The following is a 10,000-nucleotide window of genomic DNA, read 5'->3' as shown; positions in this document are numbered from 1 at the left end:
ATATTTTCAAAATATGGTATAGTTTTACATCTATGTATGTACATTTACATATATATGGGATAGCTTCATTGTTAGTTTCTTAGTTTCACACATTCATCCAACCTTGCAGTTATTAATCCTTCTATCAATTATCCACACTTTTATGGATGAATTGTGTCAATTTCTCTCACAAACTATATAAATGCAAGTATTGGTAATATTTACAAAGCGACCTTACCTCCTAGGGAATCCACAAACATAACTGATTGAATTAAACAAATTCCTAACTTAGGGCTTTTCCCCCAGAACCCTGTCTAATTGCAGTGGACTTTATATAGACAGACAGACAGACAAAAAGATGTTTTATATATATTTATATATTTATATTTACATAGATTACATATATATATATATATATATATATATATGTATATATATATGTATATGTGTATATGTATATGTATATATATGTATATATGTATATATATGTATATATATGTATATATATATATATATGTATATATATATATATGTATATATATATATATATATGTATATGTATATATATATGTATATGTATATATATATATGTATATGTATATATATGTATAGTATATATATGTATATGTATATATGTATATAAATATGTATATATATATATGTATATATATGTATAAATGTATTTATATGTATATATATCTATTATAGGAATCAATTATTGATGTGTGCATTTCATTTTGCAGAACAGTTGAAGTATACCCTCACAGGGTACTTGGGAAACCAGTCTTTGCCTATCAGAACTTTCCTGCTGTCTCCTCCGCAGCCACATTGCCTTCTCTTGCTACCATGTCACCCACTCCATCAGTTCTTCCTCCAAAGCAACATGCTCTTCCTACTTGCTTAAATCCAGTTCTTCCCTCAACATCCACTACACCATCTTCCATGGTATCTACACCAATTACTTCCCCAGAGCGGGTTGTTGGTGTAGAACCAAGTGAAATCGAGGGTTTCACTAAAAATGAAACCAAATTTTTTATAAATCTTATGCAGGAATATCTGCAAAAGAATTATAATCCATTGCCGTTCTCGATAGCAGAGTTGCAGAGTTGAGTTGGAAAGGATTAATTTAACAAAAGGGAAGAAAAGGTTGCTTTAGCAGGAATTGGCCCAGAGGATGACGGTGATTTTTGGGAAGAGATTCCATCCTGAGAAACTTCAGCGTAATTGGAAGGGTCTACAGGATGACTAAGAAGGCAAAAGCCAATAATGAAATGTCTGGGAGAGCTCCCAGTAAATTTCAGATTTTTTAGGAGATGAAGTAACTGATAGGGGGTCAGCATGATATTGACTTTCCAGTTACAGCCACAGCCAAGGGGATTCACATTCATCGACCAGATGAATTGGATGAAGAGGACCTTGATGACCCTGACCCTGTGGCTAATGCTGACCCTGTGGCTGATCCCATACCTGGACCCTCACACTTGGAAGTGCCACCACCGGCACGGAGACAAAGGAAGAGGCGACAGGCCAAGGAGAGTGAGACGGTAGTCTTTTTGAGGGAGAGTGACCAGCGTCACTATGAAATTATGAGAGAAGTTTTAGATGAAATTATGAGAGAAGTTTTAGATGAGATTATGAGAGAAGTTTTAGAGCTCATGAAGAGGATGCGAGAGGAAGTTGTGGATGTGCTCTCTGAAATAGTTAAGAAGATGTGATATATTTTCAATAACCTTTTTTTATGATTATTTTTTTCCTAACAAGCCTTTCTTTTTATTCAGAGTTTAATTTTGTTTTATTATTATTATCATTATTATTATTATTATTATTATTATTATTATTTTATATTAGGTGTAATTAATTGCTTTACATTTCATTGTTCATTTATTTTGGGGGGGCTTTAGCAGAGCTTTCTTGTTAATTATTTTGTTTTTATTCTGAAAGCCAGTTTATTTGTTTTGTGTTATTTTCAAAACTAGAGGTTTGTTGTTTATTTCTTCAAAGCCAAAGTTGAAGTTCCTTTTTTCTTATTTTGATTTTTTTTAAGATTTTTTTTTTGTACTTTCTAAAGCTAAAATTTAATTTTCCATTTTGTTGTTTTCATATCAATAGATTGTTTCCTTTTTGGTTCATTTTAAAGTTCAAGTTTATTTTTTATACTGAAAGCCAAAGCTTGTTTCCTTTGTGTTAATTTCAAAGCAAAATTTTTTTTCTTTTGTGTTAATTTCAAAGCCAAAGATTGTTTCCTTTTGTGTTAATTTCAAAGTCAAAGATTAGATTTCAGTATAACAAAAAGAAAACAAAGTGTTTCTTTATCTTTATTTTCAACGCCAAAGTGTTTGTCCCCTCTTTGTCATAAAATACAATCAAATTTTTTTATTTTACTTTTACATGTATACATACAGTAACAAGGACGCTTTCTATTTTGCAACAATAGCATAATTCCTATTTTATATACATAGTGCATATATTTTGTTTCTTTATTAAGGGATTGATTTATGTTCATGTTAAAAATCACATACTTATTTTGAATTAAAGATAAGACTTTTCTGTGATAATGAAACATTGAGTGAATTATTTATTTTATTTTTGTACAAACAATGTAATATCATATTAAAGAAAGAGCCTGATTTTTGTACAGCTTAATGTTTTATTTTGTAAGTTTGTATCAAATATGTTGAAATATTTTGTCTGTTTACAATTCATTAAGTAATGGAATTGAGATTCTGTGATAACTGGTGCTTAATATATATTACCAGGTTGTTCTGTGATAGTAAGATAATGCAATTGTTACATAAGGAATGTATATTTACAATGAAAGATAATATTATAGAAATGTATATACACACAATAAAATATTTGAGATTCTGTCATAACTGGTGCTCAAGATAAAATGTATTCTCAGGTTGTTTTGTGATAATAAAATGATCCTATTGTTACATTTCATAGGGAATGTATATTTACACTAAAAGATAATATTTTTATACAAGAATGTATATTTACAATAAACCAAACAGTATAATTAAGTTTTAATGGACGATACCATTGATATATATTTAAAGATCTGAAATAAGAAAATATACAACAAAAAGAAACAATTGTTCTATTCAAAAATGACAAAAAAATATTTTTTTAAATACCTCTAAATTACAAACTTTAAAATTAACTCTTACTTTTTTATAACAGATGTCACAAAAAAATGGGAAAAAATAAGCTTAAATCTTTGTTAACCACTTTCTTGCTTTACCTTTTATATGAACATTATTCAGTTTATCTTGAAACAGTGAACACTCTTACTTACCCTTATTTTTCATACTTAACTTTTATAGTTACATCTTCAGGGCCATATCTTTTCTATTTCCAAAATTGTTCATTTTCATCATCATGTCTAGGGCAGCCTTCCGGATGTTCACTGCATCTTTTTTCCATACACATGTTATGAAGAGTGCAGGCTGCCAAAACAATCTTAACACATGTCAGCAAACTTGTGTTTTGTAAATCTCGTGTGCGCCGGAATCTACACTTCATTCTTCCAAAGGCATTTTCAATAATGACTCGGCCTCTGTGTATTATTATGTAAATTCTCTTGAGGTAGAACTCCAGTATCCCTTCCTGGTGTGAGGATGAAATGGCAAAAATCATTTGCAATGTATGCAGTGTCACCCAGCAAGAAATACCCTGCCATCTTCTCTGCTCTTTCTGCAAAATATGGGCTTATATATATGAATAAAGAAAGAAAGAAAGAAAGAAATAACGTAGATAAAGCAAAACTTGGCGAGTTTGGTCCATCTTTGTTTATTTACACGCTGAGCATTGTGGGTAAAGAAGGTTCCGAACGCGGCCTCGTTGTCCTGCTGGTCCTGACAAGTTGTCTTGACGAGCAAGACGAGGAGTTCCGAACGCAGCATAAGTGGCTCATGCTGTCTGTCTGACTCTCTCTCTCTCTCTCTCTCTCTCTCTCTCTCTCTCTCTCTCTCTCTCTCTCTCTCTCTCTCTCTCTCTCTCTCTCTCTCTCTCTCTCTCTCTCTCTCTCTCTCTCTCTCTCTCTCTCTCTCTCTCTCTCTCTCTCTCTCTCTCTCTCTCTCTCTCTCTCTCTCTCTCTCTCTCTCTCTCTCTCTCCTACAAACAAGGAACTCACAAACACGTTTATATTATTTTGTTGTTTGCTATTTTCGGGTTTCTTAGCGCTTCTTTACTTTATTCGATGCTATGTCGTTATTAGTAAATTTCTTTTCTTGCGATATATATCTTTCTCTTGCTATCTCTTAATATTAGCATATTCCTTTAATATCTACGTTTTACCATGAGTTCTGTTATCATACACTACATTTTTAAATAGGCTCATTGGCAGATTTTCTTAGTGATTAGGTTCTCACGTTCAGTTCGGATAATTCATATTACTCTGCCACGTGTGTGCCTGAGAACCAAAGAGTCTTTAAAACGTACGGTTCCAGTCTTTGTTACGGTTCGGGGTTAGGAAAGGCATGTACTCAATATAATGTTCTCCATCTGCCTAGTAAAAGTTCTTCGAAAGAAAACACCTTATTTGCCTTCGAGGAATTTCGAAACGTAAAGGCTTTCTATTTTATTAGTCCTTAGCATACTGTCTACTGCCTTCTTTTCTTTCTCTTTCTCCTTACTTTTCTTCAGTTATTTCCCTCACAATTAATTTATTCTTGTTTCAACAGACAGCATGGGAAACAGCAAAACCTGTCCATCTCAACAACGAAAAGTTCACTGTTTGGCTGCCAGCCAGAGAGATTTCGCAAAGGATTTATATCTCGTAAGAAAACTCTTAATCCGTTGCTATAATCTATAATGTGTAAGGCGATACGGACGTCAGTGGCTGGAAAAGAAAAAACATTTTCTGATCCCAGTTTTAGGCATTATTCTTATGAATTACTCCTCAGTGTTGTCCTGTATACCTGTTTTTCAGGGGTATAGTCAGTACCTCGTTTATTTTTCTCCTTTTTTTTTTTTTTTTTTTTTTTTTTTTTTTTTTTTTTACAAAAAGGCGAGCTTGGTACTGGCGTCTGTAACGCCTCATATGTTAATTAGGATTGTCATATGTTAGTTAGTATCCTCTGGATTTTACAATTCCTATCAGTGTTTCTACATTAACTTGTATAATATGAAGATATGTTCTGTGCTAAAATAATATTGGATATATATAATTGATTGCAGGGCATGATAGTTTTGAAATTTATCCATTGTTTTTCCTGATATTTTGGACTGTTTACCTATTTACATTATCAACATTATCAATGGCAGTCAGTTATTCCACGGGTACGATATGTAGTTTCGACAATACGTGGTGTAATGCTGAGCTGTTTATTTTATGCATGGCGAAATTATTCATTAACATCATACTAGTCACAGTGAATTCAAATAAAAATTATCCATTCTAAAATTATAATTCAAAATTATCCACGTTACAGTACACACAGTAAAACATAATGAACGTTATGATGAAGAGAGGTGGTGAGCACATGTTAAAGAAAAGGGAAATGTAAATAAAGAGAGAGAGAAAGTACATACACCCGTTCTTTGGTCCACCCACCCAGAAACTGGCTGAGGAATCCCACGGCAATATTTTCTTCTCTCCATTCGGCATCACGGCAGGGCTCGGGATGGTATGTGCTGGAGCCAAAGGAAGGACTAAAGATGAAATAAAATCCGTTTTACATTTGTCCCAGAAGAGTGAAACCGTTCACAAAGCCTTCAGAGATGTGACTGTCGATTTTAAGGTGAAGTAACCTGAAATCATGTGTCTTTTGTTATATAGATTTGGAACGTTGATAATCTGACTTTTTTCATTCTTATTAATCCATTTATCTTTTCTCTCTCCTTTCTCCCCTTTTCCTCTTTCAGAACAACGATGAACATTATGAATTACAAACGTCCAACTTAGTTTGTATTCCTGACACATTGTCTGTGTTACCAGATTACTCCGCTGTTCTATCCGATATGTATCAGAGCTCTGTCAAAGGCGTGAACTTTGCTGATTCCAATGCAGCTGTGCAAGAAATCAACCGGGATGTCAAATCTGCAACGAATTCTCGCATTGCGGATTTGATTCCGGAAGGTAAGATGAAAGGCTTTTTCAGTTACACGCAAAAAGTAGCCACGCTGTAAATCTATCAATTAAATGAACATCTATGCTCAATATATACATAGTACATATATGTGTGTGTCTATATATATATATATATATATATATATATATATATATATATATATGTGTGTGTGTGTGTGTGTGTGTGTGTGTGTGTGTGTGTGTGTGTGTGTGTGTGTGTGTGTGTAAATATATATATATATATATATATATATATATATATATTATATATATATATATATACACACACAAACATATATATATATATATATATATATATATATATATGTATATATACATATATAAACACACACACACACACACACCACACAACCACACACACCACACCCACACACACACACCACACACACACCACACACACACCACACCACACCACACACCACACACCACACCACACACCACACACACACACACACACACACCACACACCACACACACACACACACCCACCCACCACACACACAACACACCCACCCACCACACACACACCACACCACACACACACACCCACCACACACACACACACACACACACACACCACACACAAAACAACACACACACACCACACACACACACACACACACACACACACACCACACCACACCACACCACACACACACCACACCACACACACACACCACACCACACACCACACACACACCACAACACACACACACACACAAACACACACACACACACACAACACACACACGCACACAACACACAAACACACACACACCACACACACACATATGAGAGGGAGGGAGAGAGAGAGAGAGAGAGAAGAGAGAGAGAGAGAGAGAGAGAGAGAAGAGAGAGAGAGAGAGAGAGAGAGAGAGAGAGAGAGAGAGAGAGAGAGAGAGAGAGAGAGAGAGGAGAGAGAGAATATTCATATTTGACATAAAGGAATAAATAAACACAAATAGTAAGAGATATGCATTCAGTGTCATATAGATTTTATTCATGAGTAATTAACAATATGCAACATGATTGATGTTAATGTTTTACAGGAGTTTTAAATGACGACACAAGAATGGTGTTAGTAAATGCTCTCTACTTCAAGGGCTTATGGAGCAAAGAATTCAAGAAATCAAATACAATAAAGGCCACGTTTTGGATTTCGCCCAAACAGAGTGTAAAAGTTCCTATGATGAGAAGTTCTGGTTACTTCAATCATGGATCTTGTGGTGACATCGGAGCTTCTGTCCTGAGTATGAATTACAAGGTTTGTAAGAATAAGCATAAGGGTGCGTTATACAGGTATGGTAGTATTGAAAGCAGTGTTTTTTGATCATTTATTTTCTAGTTGTGTAAAATTTCTCTCTTTTCACCCGCAAAGAAAAAAAAATCATTATTATGTTTCTTAACGTTGTCTCAAACGTACCTATGTTCACAATACGTATTGCGAATGAATAGCCACCCGCTTGTTCATTCCGATAATGCAGGTGAATAACGCCCGGAAGAATGAGACACAATAACCGATAACGCAATGTTGCAGGGAGGGAATTTAAGCATGGTCATTGTGCTTCCATCCGAGCGCGACGGACTGGCCAAAGTGGAGGCGAAGTTGGCCAAGACAGGCTTCGTCAGCAGCCTCGAAAAGACAATGAAGAAGAAACTGGTAGATGTTGTCTTTCCCAGGTTTGAGATCGAGGAGACGGTTCATCTCAAAGATCATCTGTGGATAGTAAGTGAAGCTAAATAATGATTATGGTTATGATAACGCTAGTAACAGTTATAGCTGTTAAAACGAATATATGGATCTGGAAGAAAAGTTCTAACGAATCTATAGAAAGCTTTATTTAGATATAAGATTAACATGTACAAATGTACGAAAAGATGAAGATGCGTACAGTGGAAGCATGCCGTAATATTACTGAACACACACATATATATATATGCATGTACGTAGGTCCCCCTACTTACCGCCATGCGCGCTTGACGTCCCGCCAGATGGGGGCGAGGAATCTGTTCGACGGAAAGGCCAGCGACCTGTCGGGCATCACGGGCGACAGACGGCTCAGCGTCTCCTTCTTCTTCCACAAAGCGGTCTTGAAGGTGGACGAGGAAGGCGGAGGCGGGGAAGCATCGACGTGTGCGTAGTTTGCCCTCTCTCTCTCTCTCTCTCTCTCTCTTTCTTTTCTCCCTCTCTCTCTCTCTCTCTCTCTCTCTCTCTCTCTCTCTCTCTCTCTCTCTCTCTCTCTCTCTCTCTCTCTCTCTCTCTCTCTCTCTCTCTCTCTCTCTCTCATTCTGTAAGAGGCTTTCTCTAAGTGAAAGCCTCAAAACTTAAACTGGTGGATGCAAGGATAGAGTGGTACAGCTAGGCACTTTATTTTAAGAAAGAGTATAAAACACAAATCAATAAACACACGTTACGGTGAACCTGGATGGTGCTTGAGCCGTGGAATGGGGGGGGGGGGGGGTCACGGTATGATCTCTGGAGGCGTTCTGCTAGGTTTTCCAACAATTATGCTTACACACCCGTCATACTATCTGCCTTTCTATCCGTCTCTATCTCTCTTCCATTTTTCAAAATTCTTCTATTTTTCTTCTTCCATTTCTGTCTCATTTTTCATTCTGTGGGATGGATGCGACGTCCTGCGGATGGGATTTACGCGAACTATTTGTTAGTTTATTACGTCAGTGTTTCCTTCCTGTCTTGTAGAACACCTTCACCTCAGAGAGAGGGAGAGCGAGAAAGGAGGGAGAGCGAGATAGGAGGGAGAGCGAGAAAGGAGGGAGAGCGAGAAAGGAGGGAGAGCGAGAAAGGAGGGAGAGCGAGAAAGGAGGGAGAGCGAGAAAGGAGGGAGAGCGAGAAAGGAGGGAGAGCGAGAAAGGAGGGAGAGCGAGAAAGGTGGGAGAGAGAGAGAGAGAGGGGAGAGAGAGAGAGGAGAGAGAGAGATGAGAGGAGAGATAGATGAGAAGAGAGATAGATGGAGAGAGAATAAGGAGAGAGAGAGAGAGAGAGAGAGAGAGAGAGAGAGAGAGCTTTGTGAATCTCAGTGCTGCCTCTGTTATTTAACTAGATGTACTTTGCTCCCCCCACCCAAAAAAAAAAAAAAAAAAAAAAAAAAAAGAGAGGAGAGAGAGAGAGAAGAGAGAGAGAAAGAGAGAGGAGAGAGAAAGAGAGAGGAGAGAAGAGATGAGAAGAGATGATGAAGAGAGTAGAGAGAGTATGAGGGAGAGATGGAGAGAGAGATAGAGAAGAGAGAGATAGAAGAGAGAGAGAGAGAGAGAGAAGAGAGGAGAGAGAAAAAGAGAGAGGAAAGAGAGAGGAGAGAGAGAGAGAGAGAAAGAGAGAGGAGAGCGAAAGAGAGAGAGAGAGAGAGAATGAGAGAGAGAGAGAGAGAGAGAGAGAGAGAGAAGCAGATAAACAAGTAGGAGATAAATAAGAATAAGAAAAAAAAATTCATATATTAATTGCTATTTCTTTTTCTTGTTTCCTTTTTTCCAGGCGTAGAATCGTCTTTATTACGCGTCCACCAAACACTGTGTTTCAGAGTAGATCATCCATTCATATTCTACATTCGAGATGATACTTCAGGCTTCATGCTGTTTGCTGGCAGAGTCACCAACCCTTTGAGTTAATGGAATGTATGTGTATCTCCATGCACTCCCACACACACACACACACACACACACACACACACACACACACACACACACACACACACACACACACACACACACACACACACACACACACACACACACACACACACACACACACACACACACACACACACACACACGTCCAGTCGCGTACAAAAATAATCACCTATCGGCTGATGGCCTCCGACTCACAATGCTCCGTTTCTGTGCGTCATATCACGGGTAGGAGTAAGGAAGGGGGGAGGGGCGAAGTGTCGGTTGTATAATGCGTCTTTT

At 37.0% G+C, this 10,000-nt stretch overlaps 2 protein-coding genes across 3 annotated transcripts in view; both read left to right on the top strand.

Annotated features, from left to right (window-relative positions):
* The window catches only part of LOC119576279, a 2,384-nt gene extending 697 nt beyond the window's left edge, over positions 1 to 1,687 (top strand). Inside the window, exon 2 of one of the 2 annotated variants that reach the window (XM_037923877.1) lies at positions 723 to 1,687. In XM_037923877.1, coding sequence (XP_037779805.1) covers positions 723 to 1,089 — 367 coding nt within the window. In that variant the 3' untranslated portion in view covers positions 1,090 to 1,687. The remainder of the gene's footprint in view (positions 1 to 722) is intronic. The other variant, XM_037923878.1, reaches the window with a different exon arrangement.
* LOC119576277 (serpin B4-like) overlaps positions 1 to 10,000 on the top strand; it is a 14,170-nt gene that overhangs the window by 3,085 nt on the left and 1,085 nt on the right. The window contains exons 2-8 of the mRNA XM_037923876.1: positions 4,665 to 4,759; positions 5,541 to 5,723; positions 5,848 to 6,061; positions 7,123 to 7,337; positions 7,611 to 7,799; positions 8,066 to 8,207; positions 9,567 to 10,000. The exon at positions 9,567 to 10,000 is cut by the window's right edge and continues 1,085 nt beyond it. Of these exons, the coding sequence (XP_037779804.1) occupies positions 4,670 to 4,759; positions 5,541 to 5,723; positions 5,848 to 6,061; positions 7,123 to 7,337; positions 7,611 to 7,799; positions 8,066 to 8,207; positions 9,567 to 9,700 (1,167 nt within the window). The 5' untranslated portion in view covers positions 4,665 to 4,669 and the 3' untranslated portion in view covers positions 9,701 to 10,000. The remainder of the gene's footprint in view (positions 1 to 4,664; positions 4,760 to 5,540; positions 5,724 to 5,847; positions 6,062 to 7,122; positions 7,338 to 7,610; positions 7,800 to 8,065; positions 8,208 to 9,566) is intronic.

Source organism: Penaeus monodon, chromosome 8, assembly GCF_015228065.2.
Source record: "Penaeus monodon isolate SGIC_2016 chromosome 8, NSTDA_Pmon_1, whole genome shotgun sequence".
Lineage (NCBI taxonomy): Eukaryota > Metazoa > Arthropoda > Malacostraca > Decapoda > Penaeidae > Penaeus > Penaeus monodon.
Note: the sequence above shows the minus strand (reverse complement) of the source record. Positions and strands in the feature narration are given on the sequence as shown.